Raw genomic sequence first — 25111 nt, 5'->3', positions numbered from 1 at the left:
GCACGATGCTGCACTCGTTAATGGGAGCGGAGGCCCCGGCGGGTCCGTTGGAGGTGGAGGGAGCATACCGAGTGATGGCGCGAGGACCGAGAGCAGGAGAAATTCCCAGAGCCATAGTGGTGAGATTCCTCCGTTTTAAGGATAGAGAAATGGTCCTTAGATGGGCGAAGGAAACTCGGAGCAGTAAATGGGAGAACGCGGTGATCCGCGTTTATCAAGACTGGAGTGCGGAGGTGGCGAGAAGGAGGGCGAGCTTTAATCGGGCCAAGGCGGTGCTTCATAAAAAGATAAAATTTGGAATGCTGCAACCGGCAAGACTGTGGGTCACATATCGAGGGAGGCACCACTACTTTGAGACGGCGGATGAAGCGTGGACTTTTATTGTGGAAGAAAAACTGGAATGAGCGGGTTATTAAAAAGAACGTTTGAACAAAGTGGTGGGGCGAATGTGGGGGGCGAAGAGGGGGGTTAAAAAGGGGGGAAAGAGGAGTTTTATGTACTAATCCTGCGATGTGGTAACTTTTCTCTCTTCCACAGGTGGTGATGGGGGGAGGAGGGGAGGTGGAGGAGATGGGGCGTTGGCCATTGGGGGCGGGGGCCAAGGGAGAAGCGCGGGCTTGGTTCCCGCGCTATGATAATTATGGCGGGAATAGAGAAGCAGGAAGGAGGGGGCATCGCACGGTGCGAGCCGAGCTCACGGGGGGGAAGCCGAGGTCGGCCAGAGTTTGCTGACTTCTGGGAGCAACATGGGGGGAGTAATTACGCTAGCGGGGGATCTAGCAGGGGGGGGGGTGGGAGGGGGGAATTACTGGGTTGCTGCTGCTGGGGAGAGGGGGGAGCTGGTATGGGAGGGGATGGGCGGGGGGGCACCGCCTGGGGGAGATACAGCTGCGTGGGAACCGGGTGAGGAGCTGGAAAAAGGGGATGGCTAATCGACAAGGGGCCCCCCAACCCGGCTAATCACGTGGAACGTGAGAGGGCTGAACGGGCCGATAAAGAGGGCACGGGTACTCGCACACCTTAAGAAACTTAAGGCAGATGTGGTTATGTTACAGGAAACGCACCTGAAACTGATAGACCAGGTTAGGCTACGCAAAGGATGGGTGGGGCAGGTGTTCCATTCGGGGCTAGATGCGAAAAACAGGGGGGTGGCTATATTAGTGGGGAAGCGGGTAATGTTCGAGGCAAAGACTATAGTGGCGGATAACGGGGGCAGATACGTGATGGTGAGTGGCAAACTACAGGGGGAGACAGTGGTTTTGGTAAACGTATATGCCCCGAACTGGGATTATGCCAATTTTATGAGGCGGATGCTAGGACGCATTCCGGACCTAGAGATGGGAAAGCTGATAATGGGGGGAGATTTTAATACGGTGTTGGAACCAGGGCTGGATAGGTCGAAGTCCAGGACTGGAAGGAGGCCGGCAGCAGCCAAGGTACTTAAAGATTTTATGGAGCAGATGGGAGGTGTAGACCCGTGGAGATTTAGCAGACCTAGGAGAAAGGAGTTCTCATTTTTCTCCTTTGTCCATCAAGTCTACTCGCGAATAGACTTTTTTGTGCTGGGAAGGGCGTTGATCCCGAAGGTGAGGGGAACGGAGTATACGGCTATAGCCATTTCGGATCACGCTCCACACTGGGTAGACCTGGAGATAGGGGAGGAAACAGGAGGGCGCCCACCCTGGAGAATGGACATGGGACTAATGGCAGATGAGGGGGTGTGTCTAAGGGTGAGGGGGTGCATTGAAAAGTACTTGGAATTCAATGATAATGGGGAGGTCCAGGTGGGAGTGGTCTGGGAGGCGTTGAAGGCGGTGGTTAGAGGGGAGCTGATATCAATAAGGGCACATAAAGGGAAGCAGGAGAGTAAGGAACGGGAGCGGTTGCTGCAAGAACTTTTGAGGGTGGACAGACAATATGCGGAAGCACCAGAGGAGGGACTGTACAGGGAAAGGCAAAGGCTACATGTAGAATTTGACTTGCTGACTACGGGCACTGCAGAGGCACAATGGAGGAAGGCACAGGGTGTACAGTACGAATATGGGGAGAAGGCGAGCAGGTTGCTGGCACACCAATTGAGGAAAAGGGGAGCAGCGAGGGAAATAGGGGGAGTGAGGGATGAGGAAGGAGAGATGGAGCGGGAGGCGGAGAGAGTGAATGGAGTGTTCAGGACATTTTATAAAAAATTATATGAAGCTCAACCCCCGGATGGGAGGGAGAGAATGATGGGCTTTTTGGATCGGCTGGAATTTCCCAAGGTGGAAGAGCAGGAAAGGGTGGGACTGGGAGCACAGATCGAGGTAGAAGAAGTGGTGAAAGGAATTAGGAGCATGCAGGCGGGAAAGGCCCCGGGACCGGATGGATTCCCAGTCGAATTCTATAGAAAATATGTGGACTTGCTCGCCCCGGTATCGACGAGGACCTTTAATGAGGCAAAGGAAAGGGGACAACTGCCCCCGACTATGTCTGAAGCAACAATATCGCTTCTCTTAAAGAAGGAAAAGGACCCGCTACAATGCGGGTCCTATAGACCTATTTCCCTCCTAAATGTAGATGCCAAGATCCTGGCCAAGGTAATGGCAATGAGAATAGAGGAATGTGTCCCGGGGGTGGTCCACGAGGACCAAACTGGGTTTGTGAAGGGGAGACAGCTGAACAAGAATATACGGAGGCTGTTCGGGGTAATGATGATGGCCCCGCCAGAGGGGGAAATGGAGATAGTAGTGGCGATGGATGCCGAGAAAGCATTTGATAGAGTGGAGTGGGATTATTTGTGGGAGGTGTTGAGGAGATTTGGTTTTGGAGAGGGGTATGTTAGATGGGTGCAGCTGTTGTATAGGGCCCCGATGGCAAGCGTGGTCACGAATGGACGGGGATCTGCATATTTTCGGCTCCATAGAGGGACAAGGCAGGGATGCCCTCTGTCCCCATTATTGTTTGCACTGGCGATTGAGCCCCTGGCGATAGCGTTGAGGGGTTCCAAGAAGTGGAGGGGAGTACTTAGAGGAGGAGAAGAACACCGGGTATCTTTGTATGCGGACGATTTGCTACTATACGTGGCAGACCCGGCGGAGGGGATGCCAGAAATAATGCGGATACTTGTGGAGTTTGGGGATTTTTCAGGGTGTAAATTGAACATGGGGAAAAGTGAGTTGTTTGTGGTGCATCCAGGGGAGCAGAGTAGAGAAATAGAGGACCTACCGTTGAGGAAGGTAACAAGGGACTTTCGTTACCTGGGGATCCAGATAGCCAAGAATTGGGGCACATTGCATAGGTTAAATTTAACGCGGTTGGTGGAACAAATGGAGGAGGATTTCAAGAGATGGGATATGGTATCCCTGTCACTGGCAGGGAGGGTGCAGGCGGTTAAGATGGTGGTCCTCCCGAGATTCCTCTTTGTGTTTCAGTGCCTCCCGGTGGTGATCACGAAGGCTTTTTTTAAAAGGATTGAAAAGGACATCATGGGTTTTGTGTGGGCCGGGAAGACCCCGAGAGTGAGGAAGGGATTCTTACAGCGTAGCAGGGATAGGGGGGGGCTGGCACTACCGAGCCTAAGTGAGTATTATTGGGCCGATAATATTTCAATGGTGAGTAAGTGGATGGGAGAGGAGGAGGGAGCGGCGTGGAAGAGATTAGAGAGGGCGTCCTGTAGGGGGAGTAGCCTACAGGCTATGGTGACAGGCCCATTGCCGTTCTCACCGAGGAACTACACCACAAGCCTGGTGGTGGTGGCTACACTGAAGATTTTGGGACAGTGGAGACGGCATCGGGGAAAGACTGGAGCCTTGGGGGGGTCCCCGATAAGAAACAGCCATAGGTTTGCCCCAGGGGGAATGGATGGGGGATATGGAATGTGGCAAAGAGCAGGAATAACGCAACTGAAAGATCTGTTTGTGGATGGGAAGTTCGCGAGTCTGGGAGCGCTGACCGAGAAATATGGGTTGCCCCAAGGGAATGCATTCAGGTATATGCAACTGAGGGCTTTTGCGAGGCAACAGGTGAGGGAATTCCCGCAGCTCCTGACACAAGAGGTGCAGGACAGAGTGATCTCAAAGACATGGGTGGGGGATGGTAAGGTGTCAGATATATCTTTGGGAAATGAGGGACGAAGGGGAGACTATGGTAGATGAACTAAAAGGGAAATGGGAAGAAGAGCTGGGGGAGGAGATCGAGGAGGGGCTGTGGGCAGATGCCCTAAGCAGGGTAAACTCGTCGTCCTCGTGTGCCAGGCTAAGCCTGATTCAGTTTAAGGTATTTTAAGTTTAAGTTTTAAGTTTAAGGCATATGACTGGAGCACGGCTCAGTAAATTTTTTGGGGTGGAGGATAGGTGTGCGAGGTACTCGAGAAGCCCAGCGAATCATACCCATATGTTTTGGTCATGCCCGGCACTACAGGGGTTTTGGATGGGGGTGACAAAGGTGCTTTCAAAAGTAGTGGGGGTCCGGGTCGAACCAAGCTGGGGGTTGGCTATATTTGGGGTTGCACAAGAGCCGGGAGTGCAGGAGGCGAGAGAGGCCGATGTTTTGGCCTTTGTGTCCCTAGTAGCCCGGCGCAGGATATTGCTAATGTGGAAAGAAGCCAAGCCCCCGGGGGTGGAGACCTGGATAAATGACATGGCAGGGTTTATAAAGCTAGAGCGGATTAAGTTCGTTCTAAGGGGGTCGGCTCAAGGGTTCACCAGGCGGTGGCAACCGTTCGTCGAATACCTCTCAGAAAGATAGATGGAATGGAAAAAAGAAGGCAGCAGCAGCAGCCCAGGATCGGGTGGGGGGGGGGGGGGGGGGGGGGGGGGGGAGGAGGAGGAACCAGAAGGACTCTCAGGGTTGTTAATATATACTGTATAATATGTATAGGTCGTTGCGACAGATAATTATATATTGGACTGTTAAATTATATTTTTGGAGTGTGTTACTTGTGATAAGGCAGTTGCCAATTAGGGTTAGTTTTCATTTTTGTTATTTATTAATTTTTTGTTTATAAAATAGTTCATTGTTATTTGTGTTGTTATAATATTGTGTAAAGGATGCACAATGTACTGTGTTGGTTGACCAAAAATTTTCAATAAAATATTTATTAAAAAAAAAAAGAATCAGATAATTTAGTTCAATCTGACCACAGAGTCCCTTGCAATTCTCCAATACAGGAGCATTGGTGATCACAGCTTTCAGGCAGTCAAATGCCTGTTGAAAGTCTGCTGTCCCTTGAAATTTTTGATGTTTCTTTAGCAAGCCCATCAGTGGAGTAAACACGCCACAAAACTTTTGCACAAAGGTTCGATCAAATTCATTCATGTTAAGAGATCGCATTGCCTCCCTTCGTCTTGAGGGTATCTGAAACTCTTCAAGGAAAGTGATTCGGGCTTCTCCAAATTCACTTTCGGCTAGGTTCATCACCAAACCCACCACCTGAAGTCGATCGAAGAACTCCATACGATGGTTTAAATGTTCTTTCCATGTCCGGAAGTTGAAAATAAAAGCAGGTTGTCCCAATTTCTCAATGCAATACTTCAAATGTGGAATAGGATAAGAGTCCGTTCTTGTAACTGCATTCACCTTTCGATAGTCCACACACAACCGTTGGGTACCATCTGGTTTAGGTACCATCACTATGGGTGAGCTCCATTGGCTGCAACCCAGTTCAATTATGCCATTCTTCAGCATACTCTCAATCTCTCTGTTAACCTGTGCCAATTTTAAAGGATTACGTCTTTGTGGATGTTGTTTGATAGGAACACCATTTCCCACATCTACATCCTGTATAGCCATTTTAGTACTTAACAATTTATCTCTACAAACTGGCCCATGTGATATCAATAACTCTTTTCAGGTCAGTTTGTTTTTCCTCTGGAAGGTAACTTAACAATTCATCCCAATTTTTAAGAACATCCTCATTTTCCAATTTAATTTGAGGTATGTCAAATTCACAGTCATCTGGATTTGGTTCATCACTTTGAGTTAGAATCATTAAAACCTCCTTTTTCTCTTCTTCCCTTTCAAAGTACCTTTTAAGCATATTCACATGACACACTCGGTGAGTCTTCCTTCTAGCTGATGTTTTTACACATAATTCACCTCATTTAATTTCCTTTCAATCTGATACGGTCCACAAAACCTAGCTTTTAAAGGCGCCCCTACCACTAGTAACAACACTAAAACTTTATCCCCACTGGCAAAACTATGAACTTTGGATTTCTTGGCCGCTACCCGTTTCATCACATTTTGTGCAACTTTCAAATGTTGTCTAGCCAATTCACCTGCTCTATTTAATTGTTCCCTAAAATTTGACACGTAATCCAATAGTGTAATTTCCGATTTCTCACCCACTAATTTTTCCTTAATCAATTTAAGTGGTCCTCTTACCTCATGACCAAAAATTAGTTCAAAAGGACTAAATTTGGTAGACTCATTAGATGCATCCCTAATTGCAAACAATACGAATGGGATTCCTTTATCCCAATCCTCTGGAAAATCTTGACAATACACCCTCAACATTGTCTTTAATGTCTGATGCCACCTTTCTAACACTCCCTGCGATTCTGGATGGTACGCAGTTGATTTAAATTGTTTTATTCTTCAGCTATCCATAACTTCTTTGAATAACTTTGAAGTAAAATTGAATCCTTGATCCGATTGAATTTCTGTGGGTAGTCCATATCGAGTAAAGAATTTAAGTAACTCCTCCACAATCCTTTTAGCTGTAATATTACATACTGGAATGTCCTCTGGAAACCTAGTAGACACATCCATTACAGTTAAAAGATATTGATTCCCACTTTTTGTTTTAGGAAGCGGTCCTACACAATTGATTAGGACCCTTGTAAAATGTTCCTCAAATGCTGGAATGGGTATTAAGGGTGCTGGTTTTATCACTGCTTGAGGTTTCCCTATCACTTGACATGTGTGGCATGATTGACAAATTGAACTACATCTTTATGTAGTCCAGGCCAATAAAAATGTTTCTGGGTTTTAGCTTGAGTTTTCCTTATTCCCAAATGACCTCCCACTGGTACCTCATGTGCAACTCGCAACACCTCTTTTCTATACCCTACCGGCAATACTACTTGATGAACTTCTGCACACTTTTCATCCGCCTGCATATGTACAGGTCTCTATTTTCTCATCAAGACATCATTTTTATGGTAATAACATTCTGGTATACTCTCAGATTCCTCTTCCATATATGCTTTCTGATATATCCGTTTTATTTCTACATCTTTCTGTTGTAACTCCGCCAATCTTCCTGAACTAAAAATATCCGCCTCATCCTCCACCTGTTCTTGTTCTTTTTCAACCACCTGATCAAAAATCGTTTCTGATAATTGCACTTCAACTTCATCTTCACTCTTTGATTTCTCCTCTTGTCTTAACCTGTGACTTTGTGACCTTGTTACTACACAATCTGGAAAAATCCCAGGATATTCGTCCTTCAACCCTTCAGTTGACTGATTTTCCACTGGCTTATCAACCACAGTAGGCATCACTCCCACCTGCGATCCAGCTATATCATTACCCAAGATAAACTGTATTCCTGGACAAGATAGTTTATCTATTACTCCTACTACCACTTTCCACTCTTCACTGGACTTTCCAACCTTACCTTATATAGTGGAACGCTAGTCCTCTCATCCTGAATTCCACATATCACCACCTTTTCTGGCAACATTCTTCCCAACCTACATAATTCCTCATCTCTTACCATTAAAGATTGACTAGCCCCTGTATCTCTTAAAATTGTGACTTCTTTACCTGCTCCCCCTGATACACGAGTAAACTTTACCCACACAAGTAAATTCTTTAAAGACATCTGGCACCTTCTTAACAATTACTTCTTGAACAGGCTGTACAATCGTTTGCACCTCCTTTGCTTCCCTTGGGCCTTCCTTTACCACTCTAACAAACCCCACTGTCTTATCCTGTTTTACCACATCAGCCTTCCCAGTGCTTTTCTTCAACCACCAACACTGTGACTTTACATGGCCTAGTTTATTACAGTGAAAACATTTGAAACTATTCATTTCTTTTCCACCCTCCTGGATTTCTTTTTTAATCTGATGTACACTCTCATTATTGTCTCCCATCAGATCACCTTTACCTTTACCATTTGAGTATTTCTCATGTCCCCAGTTTCTATCCCTCACAGGCTGAAACTGATGTCGGAAACCAATCTTTGATTTATGAACTAATTCATAATCATCTGCCATTTCCGCTGCTAATCTCGCAGCTTTAACCCTCTGCTCTTCCACATGAGTTCTCACTACATCAGGGATTGAATTGTTAAAAGTCCTCCAAAAGTATAATTTCTCCGAGAGCTTCTTACGTTTGGTCTATTTTCAAAGCCCTTATCCACCTATCAAAATTACTCTGTTTGAGCCTTTCAAACTCCATGTATGTTTGACCAAATTCTTTCCTTAAATTTCTAAACCTTTGTCTGTAAGCTTCAGGCACTAGCTCATATGCACCTAAGATGGATTTCTTCACCTCCTCATACGTTCCAGATACCTCCTCCGGTAGTGATGCAAACACTTCACCAGCTCTACCTACCAGCTTTGTTTGAATCAGTAACACCCACATGTCCTGTGGCCATTTCATTTGTTTAGCTACCTTCTCAAATGAAATAAAAGAGGCTTCCACTTCCTTCTCGTCAAACTTTGGCAATGCTTGGACATATTCAAATAGATTCCCACCAAGCCTTCGACTATGCCGCTCTTTCTCACTATCCTCATCACTATCATCCAACTGTATATTTCCCTTTACGTCTGCCAATTTTAACTGATTGTCATGTTTCATGGCCATTTTCTGAAGTTCAAACTCCCTCTCTTTATCTTTTTCCCTGATCTGTATCTCCCTTTCTTTTTCTTTTTGTTCTGCTAAGGCTATTCTTTCTTTTGTCCTTTCTTCTCTCTCCTTTTCTTTTTCCTCTCTCTCTCTCTCTTTCTTTTTCCTCTCTCTCTCTTTCTCTTTCTTTTTCCTCTCTCTCTCTCTTTCTTTTTCCTCTCTCTCTCTCTCTTTCTCTTTCCTCACTCTCACTCTCGTATGCCAGCCGCTTTAATTCTTTCTCATGTTCCATCTGTTTAATTTGCAAATGAATTTTTGTCATTTCCAAAAAGGGGATGAAGAAACAAATAAACTTGCATTAATTTGGAGCCTTTCATGGTCTCAGAATATCCCACAGAAAAGTACTTATTAGTAATATGGTAATAATCAGTGACAACTAATATGTATGAAAAGCCACACAACTGCAATGAGATGAATGACCAAATAATCTCTTTAACTGGTGCTGAATGCTAGACAATTATTCGCTAAGATAACAATGTAGCACCCCTAAAATAGTTAACAATTCCAATGTGCTTCACAGAGACATTATAAAACAAAGTCTGACACTGAGCCACATAAGGAAATTTTAGGTTAAATGACCAAAAGCTTTATCAAAATGGTAGGTTTTAAGGGATGCTTTAAAGGAGGAAAGTGAAGTAAAGCGTGAAGATATTTAGGGAGAGAATTCCGGATATATGCGCATCGGCAGCCGAAAGCATGATCACCATTGATGCACAATGCCCAGAGTTGAAGGAGCGAAGCTACTTTGGAGGGGGTAAGGCTGAGAGGTTACAGAGATAGGGAGGGACATGGCCACATGGGATGGATTTGAACACAGGATGAGAATTTTAAAATGGACTATAATATTTGGAATTAAGAAGAATGAGCGTAGGGATCTTATAGAAACATATAAAATGAAGCGAATAGATAAGATAGAAGCAGGGAAATTGTTTCCACTGGCGGGTGAAAATAGAACTAGGGGGCATAGCCTAAAAATAAGGGGGAGCAGATTTTGGAAAGAGTTGAGGAGGAACTTCTTCACCCAAAGGGTCATGAATCTGTGGAATTCCCTTCCTGGTGAAGCAGTTGAGGCTACTTTGTTCATGTTTTTAATGCAAAGATAGATAGATTTTTGAACAGTAAAGGAATTAAGGGTTATGGTGAGCGGGTGGGTAAGTGGAGCTGAGTCCACAAAAATATCAGCTATGATCTTGTTGAATGGCAGAGCAGGCTCGAGGGGCCAGGTGGCCTAATGCTGCTCCCAGCTCTTATGTTCTTATGTTCAAATAGTGACAGGGGCTCTTACATGTTGCGTGAATGGATACACAGGACCTCAGTTTAATGTCTCATTCAAAAGTCAGTATCTCTGACAATGCAGCATACCCTCAGTCCTATATTGAAATATCAGCCCAAATTATGTACGTGGTCAAACAGTCTTCTGACTCAGAGGTGAGAGTGCAACAATTGAGCTAAAACAAAGTAGGTACAGGAAAAGGGAAATTTAAAAAATTATTGTCTACACGTGTTGGATAACGGAATGATGTTTATCACAACATGTATAATAACCAGATTATTTCAGTGTTGAATAATTGTTGAAATAAAACTGAAATGAACATTAAAATTAGGCTGGATAATTCTAAAGGAAAACTCAAATTAGAACCCACATCAATTCTTTTCACGTGGTCATTACTGTCAAGTCAAGGGGCAAAACAAAGTTTGTACATTTTTCTGGATCTCAAAGTGAATTTAAAGATAAAAATAAGTAAGATTGATTAAGCTATTTTTGCAAAGCTGAATTTGATTCATGCTCTCCAAGGTTAGGCTTCAGTGCATTTTTCGACTTATTATTTTTATGTTTCAGAAACAAACGTCACAAATCAGGTACAATGCAATTAAGATGCAGAGCAAACCTCCCAATATATGATCTCAACAATGATCTTTAAATCCATTCTTGGAGAAGTACCCATACTGTACCAGTGACACTGTGCCATTTCTTATTCCTACACTATGAAATGGCACACTGGCCTCTGCATGAAACTATTAGTTATTAATTTAGTAGCAAGTAGTTCAGATTCATGAGCAGTAAGATACTATATAATCTCAGTGACAATCAGCAAAGATCTAACTTGGATCAAACCAAGATGAACAGAATTAACCGGTATGCCCAAAACAAGCAAAATGAATTTCTAAGTATATTGTATTTATTTATTTTTTATAAATTTAGTGTGCCCAATTATATATTTTTTCCAATTTCATAGAACTTACAATGCAGAAGGAGGCCATTCAGCCCATTGAGTCTGCACCGGCTCTTGGAAAGAGCACCCTACCCAAGGTCAACACCTCCACCCTATCCCCATAACCCAGTAACCCCACCCAACACTAAGGGCAATTTTGGACACTAAGGGCAATTTATCATGGCCAAACCACCTAACTTGCACATCTTTGGACTGTGGGAGGAAACCGGAGCACGCGGAGGAAACCCACACATACACAGGGAGGATGTGCAGACTCCGCACAGACAGTGACCCAAGCCAGAATTGAACCTGGGACCCTGGAGCTGTGAAGCAATTGTGCTATCCACAATGCTACCATGCTGCCCTAATTAAGGGGCAATTTAGCGTGGCCAATCCACCTAACCTGCACATCTTTGGGTTGTGGGGGTGAAACCCACGCAGACATGGGGAGAATGTGCAAACTCCACACGGACAGTGACCCAGGGCCGGGATTCGAACCCAGGGCCGGGATTCGAACCCGGGTCCTCAGTGCCGCAGTCCCAGTGCTATCCACTGTGCCACATGCCGCCTTATATTGTATTTATTGGATGAATACAAAATGTGCAAAGTTTTACTTTTTAATCCAGCATTCGGTTTCAAATATTCCCCAAGATTGTGAATACTTACTTGTTCTTTTGAAGTATATTAGAGAAGCTTTTCCTGACTGTAGAATATTGATAAAATGTTGCTGATTTAAGGTGCGTAATGTCTTCATCCCACCAACGGCATTAAAATAACCAGCATATAATAAAATTAAGCAAAGGCAGGAATGCCAATGGCCCATTTTAGCAGATGAATAAAGGCAGTTCTGATCCCAAAAATTGCTCAAAATGAATGAATTCTTCAACAGTACTGTTAAATCTGGAAAAAGAAAAATTTGCAGTAATAAGCAAGACATATTCCACAAATCATATTCAATTCCCCATAACCCATCATGATGTTGACAGTCCCATATATATGTCTAACAGAACCCATTACATGTTAAAATAGCATTAATGTCCAGGGAGCTTAGATGGGGGATTTCAAGTATGGCAAAGGGCAGGAAATGAGAAGATGGGGGACCCGTTTCTGGAAGGGAGATTCCCTAGCTTAAGGGCGCTGGAGGAGAAGTTTGGGCTGGCAGGGAATGATTTCAGATATTTACAGGTGCGGGACTTTCTGCACAGGCAGGTATCATCTTTACCACTCCTGCCACTAAGAGGGACTCAAGATAGGGTAGTGTCTAGGGGACAGGTGGGGGAGGGGAGCATCTCGGACATCTACAAGGAATTAATGGGGGCGGAGGAGACGCATATAGAGGAGCTGAAGCGTAAGTGGGAGGAGGAACTGGGTGGTGAGATGGAAGACGGCCTATGGGCGGAGGTGTTGAGCAGAGTCAATGCGACCGCTACATGCGCAAGGCTCGGCTTGATCCAATTTAAGGTGGTCCACCGGGCCCACATGACAGTGGTCCGGATGAGGAGATTTTATGGGGTGGAAGACAAGTGTAAGGTGTGCGGGTGGACCAGCAAACCATGTTCACATGTTCTGGGCATGCCCAAAACTTAGGGGATATTGGCAGGGGTTCACGGATGTCATGTCCAGGGTATTGAAGACAAGGGTGGAAATAAGTCCAGGGGTAGCGATTTTTGGGGTGTTGGAAGACCCGGGTGTTCACGAGGATAGAGGCAGATGTTCTGGCCTTTTCCTCCTTGGTAGCCCGGCGACAGATATTACTGGCTTGGAGGGAGTCTAGGCCTCCGAAGTGAGAGGCCTGGTTAAGCCAGGCGAGCTTTCTCGGTCTGGAAAAGATCAAGTTCGCCTGGAGAGGGTCAGTGTCAGGGTTCACCATTCATTGACTTAGCAACCATTCATTGACTTCTTCGCGGAGAATTAATCATCAGTGGGGGGGGGGGTAAGAGGGTGGGAAGGGGGGGTTAGGGGAGTATAGAGTAGGGGGTTAAATAGGCGGGCCTTGAAGGGACAGAGGTCGGCGGTTGCTTTTTGACTACTGTTCTTTGTACTCTATTGTTTTTGTACTGTGGTTGTTTGTTATGCCAAAAATACCTCATTAAAATGGTTTGTTTAAAAAAAAATAGCATTAAAGCATCAGGAGCACAAAATTTACAAGGAAAACTAGTCCACTTATTGCTAACAATAGCACATCAAGGGTCGACTCCCTAAAGGGAAGGGTCTGGGCAGTTGGTGGTGAGGCAGACCTGGATGTCATGAATATACATTTGGAAACTGATCCCACCTCTGAAAATCCTATTGGCTTGAAGCAACATAGCCTTGGGCAACTCCTGAGATAATGACTCAGGCATACAGATGCTAAGAATAAAAACCATGTGAAGGCAGTTCCACAGCTGAACAACAAATGTTGAAGGGAGATCGTAGAATAATCCAGTCATAATCAGAGGGCATCTGTTGTGACTTTGATTAAGCCATTTTGATGATGTGGCATGAATAGAAAAAGCCTGCTTAGACAGATTCTAACAGAAGCTGCAAGATCTGCATATATTTGGAAGTATGAATAAACATGTTCCAAGGTGGTTTAGTGGTTTGTTTTTCCTGTAAATAATAGAGATTAATCGATTTGCTGCAGGAATAAAGGCAGCCTGGGCTCAACACATTCCAAAGTCTTAGAACACCAGGTTAAAGTCCAACAGGTTTGTTTCATGTCACTAGCTTTCATTCATTTCAACACATTCCATTTACTGTACAACACCATGCAAAATATGATCAATTCATTAAACCCAAGAGTGCAGGAGACCAATTAGCCCATCGACTCTGCACCAACCATTCAAAAGAGCTTTGACAAAGAGGCATCCAGACTCAAAACGTTAGCTCCCTTCTCTCATCACAGATGCTGTCAGACCTGCTAAGACTGTCCAGCAGTTTCTGTTTTCAGATTCCAGCATCTGCGGTAATTTGCTTTATCTCCAAAAGAGCACCCTACTTAGAGCACCCCTCCCCCCACACATAACCTGCATCTTTGGACACTAAGTGGCAATGTTAACATGGCCAATCCACCTAACCTGCACATCTTTGGACACTAAGGGGCAATGTTAACGCGGCCACTCCACCTAACCTGAACATCTTTGGGCACTAAGTGGTAATGTTAACATGGCCAATCCACCTAACCTGCACATCTTTGGACACCAAGGGGCAATGTTAACATGGCCAATCCACTTAACCTGCACATCTTTGGACACTAAGTGGCAATGTTAACATGGCCATTCCATAATTTTGGACTGTGGGAGAAAGCCCACACAGCCACCGGGGAATATGTGCAAACTTCACCCAAGACCGGAATCGAACCCGGGCTGGCGGCGTGAAGCAGCAGCGCTAACCACTTCGTGAAGGGAGTCTTCAATAGATGGCAGGAGTACAGTAATTCTCTACACAAGCCACACTCACCCTTCCCGTCGCAGCTCAAGTCCGACTGCGCTGCTCACTACCTTCGGCTAATTGAATCCCCGCCCCCGGGCCTTTCGCTGACTGGTACGTTCATGGCCGTTGGGTGCAACGCCTTCCGTCCATTGGCTAATCGGGATGTCAATCCAATTCGGTTGACGTGGTGCTCTCGGCCGCGCAAGCGCCCCTCCCAATCCCCATCTGCCGTCCCAATGATTGACACGGGGGAAGGCTGTCGGAGCTCTGCCAATGAGCGGCCGGGTAGGGGGCGGGACAAACTGCTGATTGTTTTTTTCCCTGGAGGTAGGTGGGGGGAGGGTGTTTGCTGCTGCTGCGAGAGGAGCTGAGCAAGCGGCTGCAGTAACCTGCGCACAGCTCGGGCTCAGGACCAGTTGCGAGGAGAAGGACAACATAACAAAACGTGAGCCCGGCGGCAATGACGGCGGCTCCGGACAAGCCGATCCAGGCTGCAGTGCCCCCCTCAGTGGAGCTGGGCTTGACTGTGGTTTACACCGCTCTGTACTCCCTGCTCTTCCTCTTCGTTTACCTGCAGCTCTGGCTGGTCTTGCACTATAAGCACAAGCGCTTCAGCTACCAAACGGTGTTTTTGTTTCTCTGTCTGTTCTGGGCAGGCCTGAGGACTACGCTCTTTTCTTTTTACTTTAAAAATTGTGTCCAGGCTAATCGGCTGGAGCCTTTCCCTTACTGGCTGTTGTATTGTTTCCCTGTGTGCTTGCAGTTCTTCACGCTGTGTCTACTAAACCTTTATTTTGCACAGGTATGTATGGGGGGAGGGGGTCAAAGCAAAAATAAATTCATTTGGGTGCTGATTTCGCTTTGTATTTAATGTGTAATGGAACAGGCAGTAGGTTTGCAAGAGACCGCAGAAACACCAGGCAAAGTGGTCCTATGTACGAAACTGTTTTTGTCTTTTTTGTGTGAATCCAAATTACAGCCCGTCTCCTTCTGAGATGCGAGGCGCCTGTAACATGTTTCTCCTGCTGTATCCATTCCACCAGACTGATGTGATTTACCACTAAAAGTGAGTACCTTGGATCTGAGAGAGAGAGGGTGGTGATATACTTTTGAAAGAGTTACCTTGCCCGGGTAAATCTGCTCAATGTGAACCGTTGTATTGACAGCAACGAGTAAAATGGGGAAACCATGTCATTCCGGTTTGGGGTAATTACCTTAACTGGTTTGACGGCCCTCTGCCTCTCTGAACTGCGCTTGGAAATGAAATGTCTTTTTTTTTTAAGTATCCCTTATTCTGAAATCTTGGTTACAACAGATTTTCTTCCGTTGCAATAGTTGCTGGAGATTTCCTGGCGATTTCACCCAGTTCAGGGGGATATTTTTTGTTGTGCCCTTGCTTGATGCAGGTACATACATTGAGGGACTAAAACGATTGCAATTTCCATTTGTTAAAACTTTTTTTTGATTTTGGTGAAGCAATCCGTATTCGACAGAGATGTCCCATCTGAGCCAGTCTTTCTGCGGTTAGATCTATTTGCTGAGTAGTTTAGCAAAGATGGGCATATTTTAAAACTCGCATTTTAATGCTTCACTCCGAAATCGCAATGTTTGTGGAGAGGTTACAGCGATGGTTGCATTTTATTTTGTTTAATTTGAAGCTTGTTCGGGAATCTTTACCGTACAGAATCAGTAAACAGTTGGACACTAGAAATCTTTTTTGTTTATTGATTTAGCGAGGTGATCCACCTCGGGGTTAGGGTATTCTCACCAGTTCACTGCCTCTTATTGATCCCGGTTCGAACTTCAAACTTCCACTCTCGCCAGTTGTGGGATTTCTACTGTTTCCACAAGTAATTGCACACAATGTTAATTATTCATTGTAAATCTCTTCTGCATTATGGGGCAGCATGGTAGCACAGTGGTTAGCACAGTTGCTTCACAGGTTCGATTCCCGCTTGGGTCACTGTCTGTGCGGGGTCTGCACGTTCTCCCCATGTGTGGGTGGGTTACCTCCCGGGTGCTCCGGTTTCCTCCCATAGTCCAAAGATGTGCAGGTTAGCTGGATTGGCCATGAAAAATTGCCCTTCGTGTCCAAAAAAAGGTTAGGTGGGGTTACTGGGTTACGGGGATAGGGTGAAGATGTGGGCTGGAGTAGGGTTCTCTTTCCAAGAGCTGGTGTAGATTCGATGGGCTGAATGGCCCCCTTCTGCACTATAAATTCTATGATTATCCAGAATTACAAAAGTAAGCTGTCCTGTGCAAATTAGAAGTATTCCATGTAATTTATGAAGACTAGTACTTGGTGACTACCTGAGCAAACTGCTCTAAAGATCAATAATTTTTTTTTAAATTTAATCTTTATTGTCACAAGTAGGCTTACATTAACACTGCAATGAAGTTACTGTGAAAATTCCCTGGTCGCCACACTACAACACCTGTTCGGGTGCATAGGGAGAATTCGGAATGTACAATTCACCTAACAGCTTAAAAAGGATTGAAACTTATTTAATAGCTGAAAGAATTACAGAGCAAGATTGCACGTTTTAAAAATGTTTACTGTAACAAATTACTAAAACACACTGTTGACAAAACACTTTTTTGTAGGCAACTGTACTTTACAGAACGTGATATTCCCTGTATACTTAGCTATCAGCCGCCTCACTCTCCCCAGAATTACAGTCCTCAGTTATTTCCAGCTTCCTATGGGTTCCCAAATCCCTGCTTTAGCAGCTAGCAACTCTGACCATCACCGGGAGTTTGTGGAGAGTTTCTTAAATCCACCACCAGTAGTAAAGTCACTTCCAATGATTCTTCTTCCCCTTAGCTTAGCCAAAACAAATCACTCAGAATCCATCGAAGGCTGCAAGACTTCTTTGATTGGAGAGTGTCTCCCTCTTGTATCCAACTGTGGCAACTGGCAAAATCAAGGAGCCTTTTCTTTCTGCTGATCATGCTTAACTTATGCTGTCTCTGATACTCTTTAATTTGTATGGAAGCCTGTAACCTGATCTCAAAATGGCTTCCTCTGCCTTCCCCATGGCAGTGGCAACACATAGCATTTCTAACTAGATACAAAGTTAATTAACCATCCGTGACCTCAACTGCCTTTCATTTTGGAAGTAAATAGATAATTTGCAGCAGAACAATTTACAAACCCAATACCTGCGGCACCTTTCTGGGACTTTGGGAAACTTGGGGTCAACTCATGCTAAACGTATGCATAAATACTTTGCATCATCTTCTTGCAGCAAAACAACTTAAGCCTTACTTTGATCTTGAACAATTAAACCACCCAGGTTTACTGCCATACTTACTTCAGAACAAGTCACATGACCCATTCATTTACCCTCATGTTTAGGGTAGTCTGCCAATAATCTGATGTACCTTAATTGTTACCACTGTAATTGGGTGAACTGCCTTCAATAACCAAGATCAAACTCTATTGCTATTCATGTTGTCCAGTTAATCTAATGCTATTTTCTGAATTATTAACTTAACGCGTGGTGGCCAGCTAGCTCTCTGAAGCTTCCTCCCTATGCCTTAGCACTCCATTCCTTTCTCAAGCTTTTAATCACCAATACATTTGCTCACCCATAGCATGTCCGGTCTCTCTCGTACTTGAGGTACCTTGGGCCTTTTAAATGCATCTTGTGTAAAGAATAGTGACTCCTTCAATTTGCAAATACAAATTAGAAATTACAGCATACTAGATACCTAGCCTTGCAACTGTTGCCTCTTATTGGGGACCTGATCTTCCTGTATTGACATAGAATTTTGTGAATTCAGCTAAAGGAAAACAACAAGAGTAACCATTAGACCGATAAGTAGCCTGTTTATATTAGATTTCAGTATTTGCTTATTAGGGACCTGATCTTCCATGTATTGACGTAGTATTGACATAGAATTCTGTGAATTCAACCAAAGGAAAACAATGAGCGCAACCGTTAGATCCATAAGCAGCCTGTTTATATTAGATTGCAGTATTTGCTCTGCAGGGAGAAGTGACTGAAGCAGTCTTCAAGATGAATGGGGCTCTTGTATGTCTAGCTCGTGGTCTCTCCGGTGAAAATTCTGTGATCTCTGCTTGATACTAAATTTGCAAGATCACAAATTCAGGTTTTTAATATTTTGGAGTTTTGAATTATATTGTCCCAGTTAATGTGTGGTTTAAGGGGAATAACAGATAAAATGCATTGTGTATAAATAAAGTAGGCTTGATGCCTTCTATAGAAGCCCAGGGCACTCTTGCTTTGACTTCAGTTCAATTACAGCGATAAATTGTGTGCACATGTGCATATACCAATTGGGAGTAATGTCCCATAGAGAGCGTGTTAGTGCCAAGAAACACATGGCTGTCGGATTGTATTAAGGGCCTCAGCGGGAAAGGTGCAGCCAACGCTGCACACAGCCCCGTTTTGCACACTGAGGAGCTTCGCTTGCCGGAACTCCGCAGTGTAGCAAGGTATCAGGATAACATTTTTAAACGGTGTCCCGATCTCAAAGGCCCCCAAAATGACCCAGCCTGACTGCACTATGGGAGGGTCCCACTCCCCCATGGAGGGCACCCTGGCCCAATCACATGCACAACAATGCCAGTTTGGCAGTGCCAAGCTGAACCCAGGTGGCACTGCCAGGGTATCCAGGTAGCAAACGGCACTCGCCTGAGGTCTCCAAGGCGAAGGGGATGATCCTCAAAGCCTCGGGTACTTTAGGAATCTGCACATTAAAGGAAGACTAGCTGTCTCACTTTAATATGCAGATTTAATATGCAGATCACGAGACCTTGCGATGCAAGGCAGGATTGTGGACGGGATCACATTTTGGCAAATCTGCATATTAAAGTGAGACAGCTAGTCTTCCTTTAATGTGCAGATTTGCCAAAATGTGATCCCGTCCACAATCCTGCCTTGCATCGCAAGGTCTCGTGACTTTTAATTGCCACACTGCGCCGTGGTGAGCTGCTTTTTGGGCGCAGCGTGACCTTTGGATCATACCCTTACTTTAGACAGTGTTGCAACTCCAGATCAAGTGGGGTTGTAATTGACTGCACTCTGGCCTAGGGTGTCATAACGGGTATCAGCTATAATCAAATGGTATAATTAAATAGGAATGAGGAGCTGAATGGTCGATTCCTATTCCTTTATTAGGAATTCATTGTTTTTCACAGCAGTACATAGTCTAGTACCATGAAGAGGAATAAGAGCTGGGCCATTTTCTTCGCGAAGACAATTTTAATGGAATAGGCTGTTTACACGTCTTGCTAATTATGGGATTATTCCCAGTTTGGGCAATGATTCCCAAGTGTGGTGATCTGTGCACTGGTGCAAAATGCAAGGTGCTGACCTGCTGAGGCCATTTTAGAGAACAGGCCAGAACCCCCCTCTACATGCCTTGCATGATATTTCACAACTCTTCACTGGAAAGACAGAGGCTGGGAGGAGACCTGATAGAGGTCTACAACATTGAGAGGCATAGACAGGGTGGATAGTCAGAGGCTTTTTCCAAGGGTGGAAGTGTCAATTACAAGGGGGTACAGGTTCAAGGTGAGAGGGGGAAAGTTTAAGGGAGATCTGCAGGGTAAGTTTTTTCTCGGCGTGGTGGGTGCCGGGGACATGTTTCTAGAGGATGTGGTGGGAGCAGGCACATTAGCAATATTTAAGGGGCATCTGGATGGATACATGAATAGGGAGGAAATAGAGGTATATGAACCGAGTAAGGGCAGAATGTTTTTTTTTAGTTAGGGCATCGTGACCGGCACAGGACTGGAGGGCCGAAGGGCCTGATTCTGTGCTGTATATTCCTTGTTCTTATCTTATCTCAGGAATGATGTTCAGAGAAGGTTTACCAGACTAATACCTGGAATGGGTGGATTGTCTTGTCAGGAAAGGTAGGACAGGTTAGGCTTGTATCCACTGGAGATTCGAAGAGGCAACTTGATTGAAACGTGAGATCCTGAGGGGGTCTTGACACAGTGATATGGAGAGGATAATTCCTCTTGTGGGCAAATCTAGAACCGGGGGTCATTGTTTTTAAAATAAAGGGTTGCCCATTTAAAACGGATGAGGCCATTTTTTTCTGAGGGACTGAGTGTCTTTGGAACTCCCTTCCTGAAAAGGTGATGGAAGTGGAGTCTGGATATTTTGAAGGCAGAGGTGGATAGATTCTTGTTAAGCAAGGGAGTGATAGGTTATCGGGGTTAACCAGAGTGCATATTTGAGGTTGTTATCGGATAAATCATGACCTTGTTAAATGGGGAGCAGGCTCGAGGGGCTAAATGACCTACACCTACTCTTGATTGTGTGTTCATAACTATACCAGCTCCCGGGTGTGTGGCACAGGTTGCCATCAACATTGTCGTTTTGTAAGCAAGATTTATTACTGTTGAATCAAAAACAGAAAATACTGGACAATCTCAGCAGGTCTGACAGCACCTGTGGAGAGAGAGAAGGGACCTAACGGTTCGAGTCTGGATGACTCTTTGTCAAACTTTGTTTCAGATTCCAACATGCGCCGTAATTTGCTTTTATTATTGTTTTTGTTGGATTAATATAGATGGAATGTAGGTATTAGTTTCTTAGATTGTGATTTTATAGCACATATTATTAGAATATTTCATAATGTCTATAATATGTAAATGTCTATGCTCTCTCTTGTACAAATTGATATCCACTGGAATATCCCCCCCCCCCCCTCCCCAAACGTGGCATCTCATTTCTCTGGCTCGAACAGATGATTAGCACAGATGGGAGCCAGCTTCAACATCGATTCCAGTTTAAAATGTTGTTGAAATTGTCTCTATCTTCAAAGTGAAAATAACCACTGGATTTGACAAACACTTTTCAGCAAGAAGGGGAGCTCGGCAGTCACTAATGCCCGCAGACCAGCCCCCCTCATCACTTCTATTCGATTGCTAGCCATGTAAGCCCCAAATCATGTCAGAATGTTCATCTTGATTGATTTGTCCTGCCTGCCAGGACAGAGGAAGGTTATTTCACCTTTGCAGGTCAAGGGGCAGCACGGTGACGCAGTGGATAGCACTGCTGTCTCACAGCGCCGAGGTCCCAGTTTCGATCCCGGCCCTGGGTCACTATCTGTGTGGCGTTTGCACATTCTCCCCGTGTTTGCATGGATTTCGCCCCACAACCCAAAGGTGTGCAAGCTAGGTGGATTGGCCACGTTAAATTGCCCCTTAATTGGAAAAAATGAATTGGGTACTCCAAATTTATTTGAAAAAACCTTTTGCAGGTCAGTGTTGGCTCTACCTACCAGGCCAGTATAATTCAATTTATGATGTCAGGCCCAATCCCGAGCCACTCAGACCCCCAAATGCCTAAAGCTGGATCAGGTCAAGCGAAGTGGAAGCACCCCCAGGTTGGTTCCCCTCCCCGAGGGGTTCACTGGAAAACTCTACTCTTTTCCAGATTTAATTTAATCCGGAAAAGAAGCCAAAACACCTCTGTAGTTCCATTACATCAATCACCCCTAGTGGGGACTGGGTCCGTCACGTAAAGTAAAAAGTCATCAGCATACCAGGATACCCTATATCTATCCCCTAATAGCTATTGCGATCTAACGTGCAATACGTAAATGTAACGCACGGATAGGCAAATTTGAATTCCAATTTTAAAAGGTGCCTAATAACAGAGTGTTATAAGCAGTTGAAATTGAAGTACCACAAGTTCTTGATCTTCAAAAATTACATGGGTTCAGAATATACATTGTTTATCCTAGCCAGCTGCATAAAATGAGTCTAATTTCACTGGGGAATTAGTCTATAATGCAAAACAGTGTGTAATTAAGCACTAGGATAATTACTTGAGAATAATTAAGGCGAGGATAACTATTAGAAATAAACAACAGGCTACAGACTGAGATGGTTGCTACTTCTTGCCAAGTGTGGCTTGCAAAATTAGGTGTTTGTCGTTATACTTTTCCAATGGAAGTTAAATCCATTTTCTGTCCCTCCTCCACTGTAATCAAACTGCTGCTGGAGCAGCAATAGACTGACTTAAGTTGATGCATTTTCTGAGCTGGTAGTGGTCCCCTCCCAATGTGTATTTCTGTCATTGGCTAATTTAAGTGTCAAAATAAATTCTCGATTTGGCAGGTGAATGTTGCGTACATACTTTGTTGCGGGGCAGCCCGGTGGCGCAGTGGGTTAGCCCTGCAGCCTCATGGCGCAGAGGTCCCAGGTACGATCCCAGCTCTGGGTCATTGTCTGTGTGGAGTTTGCACATTCTCCCCGTGTTTGGGTGGGTTTCGCTCCCACAATCCAAAGATGTGCAGGCTAGGTGGATTGGCCACGCTAAGTTGCCGGGCACTCCAAATTTTTTTTTTTTAAAACATACTTTGTTGCTGTTTGGGTCAGCAATGAACTTTATCAGCATTTTATTAATGAACCACAACTGCGTTTTTTCACGTCTTTTCTAGGAAAAAGCATGAAAAAGGGTGTATTGAGGATGAGGGAAATTTGTATTTACGTATTGCATAGTACTTTTTTCACACTATTCATAAAAAAATCTTGCATTCAATTTTTTTGAAATGCAATGACGGGTATAACATATTTATGCTCCTCCAATGCCACAAACTGAAGTGAAATGGATGGCCATTCAAAATGTTTTTTGTGCTTTTAGTTCAAAGAAGGTCTCGTCTGTGGTCACAGTCACGTTTACAGATGAGGTGATTGCTAAAGCAACAGCTTCATGCCACAGCCATGCCATTGAGATGGTTTATTCCAAGTTGGTGGTTTTCATGCGATGAACCACGCCTCCAGCTTTAATCCTATGAGACCACTCTTACTGTCAGTACTGCCTTTGGGAGCGCTGCAAAATCTGTGGTGAGAACAGATCATAGATTATCATAGAATTTACAGTGCAGAAGGAGGCCATTCGGCCCATCGTGTCGGCACCGACTCTTGGAAAGAGCACCCTACCCAAGGACAACACCTCCACCCTATCCCCATAACCCAGTAACCCCACCCAACACTAAGGGCAATTTTGGACACTAAGGGCAATTTATCATGGCCAGTCCACCTACCCTGGGGGATCTGGAGCTGTACTGTTTACAACACTGCTGGCATAAACTAATATCAGAGGCCTTTTTATTCGGAGTAAGCAGAGGAAGTGTCTGGTAGTCTGTTCCTCACTATTTATGTTTGTCTTTCTGTCTGATACCTGAGTAATTAATTTTTCTCAGAGTTCTATTGGTTTTGACTTGAAGGAGTTGCAGGTCTTCTATATTTCTTCAGTTGACAGTGTGATCATTTAGAATCTCATTCGGGTTCTGGTGTTTACTCCAGATGTTGTTCCTTAATTTACTGAAATATTTAGTGTCATTCAATTCAGTGATTTTTTTTTTTTAAAACACACAATCATAAAACCCATGTGCACTTGAGATGACTAATTTAATGACCAAAGTGCAAATAAGGTTTTATAACCTTTTTATTTGTGAATTCCGTCTGTGAGTGATGGAATTGAGGTGCATATGAATTTTTCACTCCCTTGTGAAATGGCCAGGTTATCCAATTTGTGCCCCATCATAAAGATGGATACAAACCATAGTAGGTCCTCTCTCTTCAACATTCTCCTCAAGGTAGTGAAATACTGTTCCATTCATGTCTGTAGTCTGCCTCTTACCCAATGACTGATCTTTATATGTAAGCTAAACGATATGTGTTGACAAGCTATTTATCCGTGGAGGTAACACAATTGAACCAGGTGTTACCCTCGCCAGATATGTTTAAAGTTTAATCAAGGCTCACAAAGTGTGAATCAGAAGCTCGAGTGAGCTTTTGTTATGTTTACCCCTCCAGCTAAGACAGAGATCAGTAGCCACTTAGAAGATCCAGACGTAGGATTGTTTCAGTATTTTTACAATATCTGTGAACCAAGTATATTCAATGTATTAGTTGATCTGCGGCATTGGAGTCTGAGGCCTGGTTTTGATTTTCATGTTTGCGAAGGTTGAAGCAGTTTGACTGGCCTCCTTTTGGCCACTCTTCAGCTACTTCGTATGGTGACAGGAGCTGTAAAATCTTCTAACAAACGTTTTGGAATCAACTTGAGACTAATTGAAGGTCATTTCAGTGGATTGGCTTCTATTTATAAATTGTTAACCTAACCATCTCCCAAGCGCAGGCACAATTCAATCCTCACTGTCATTTTTAAAAACCTATTTTCCTTTAATACTTTATAGTTAAATCGCAAAGCATATTATGACTTGAAAAGCAGAATGGATTCAGTCAGAGCATAGAAACATCTTTGTTTCTCTCAGCTCTTCAGCCTATGCTATGTAATGCATTACAACACTACCACAGGCATGATGGTACAATTACAATGTGACGAGCCAGTTCCATTATGCATTGTGTCTTGGGAATTTATAATGGAAAATGTTAACACAAAAGTGTAACTATCGGAAATAAGGCTCTATATTGCCAAATCATGCATTAACTTATTCCCTTTACTCCTCTTGTACCGTGTTCCTCTTCCCTTTGATCACCTCCTTTAAATTTCTTTACCATGTCACTTGTTTCCTTCCTCAGCTTCTGCACTAATGAGTCTTCGTGATGATTTATTTTTCCCCATTCTCTTAATGTGTGTGTTGCCGACACCATTTTATTGTGTTTCCCTAGTTACTGAGAATTGGCAGTCGAC

At 44.3% G+C, this 25111-nt stretch overlaps 2 protein-coding genes across 3 annotated transcripts in view; one reads left to right on the top strand and one right to left on the bottom strand.

Moving 5' to 3' along the window:
• The window catches only part of txndc16 (thioredoxin domain containing 16), a 241426-nt gene extending 226894 nt beyond the window's left edge, over window positions 1-14532 (bottom strand). Inside the window, exons 1-2 of the mRNA XM_072489743.1 lie at window positions 14487-14532; window positions 11715-11948 (exon numbers count right to left, since the gene is read on the bottom strand). Of these exons, the coding sequence (XP_072345844.1) occupies window positions 11715-11871 (157 nt within the window). The 5' untranslated portion in view covers window positions 11872-11948; window positions 14487-14532. The remainder of the gene's footprint in view (window positions 1-11714; window positions 11949-14486) is intronic.
• A 264-nt stretch (window positions 14533-14796) lies between these two features.
• The window catches only part of gpr137c (G protein-coupled receptor 137c), a 43124-nt gene continuing 32809 nt past the window's right edge, over window positions 14797-25111 (top strand). For both annotated transcript variants that reach the window (XM_072489745.1, XM_072489744.1), the window contains exon 1: window positions 14797-15261. In XM_072489745.1, the coding sequence (XP_072345846.1) occupies window positions 14920-15261 (342 nt within the window). In that variant the 5' untranslated portion in view covers window positions 14797-14919. The remainder of the gene's footprint in view (window positions 15262-25111) is intronic.

The sequence above is a fragment of the Scyliorhinus torazame genome, chromosome 2 (genome assembly GCF_047496885.1).
Source record: "Scyliorhinus torazame isolate Kashiwa2021f chromosome 2, sScyTor2.1, whole genome shotgun sequence".
NCBI lineage: Eukaryota > Metazoa > Chordata > Chondrichthyes > Carcharhiniformes > Scyliorhinidae > Scyliorhinus > Scyliorhinus torazame.
Note: the sequence above shows the minus strand (reverse complement) of the source record. Positions and strands in the feature narration are given on the sequence as shown.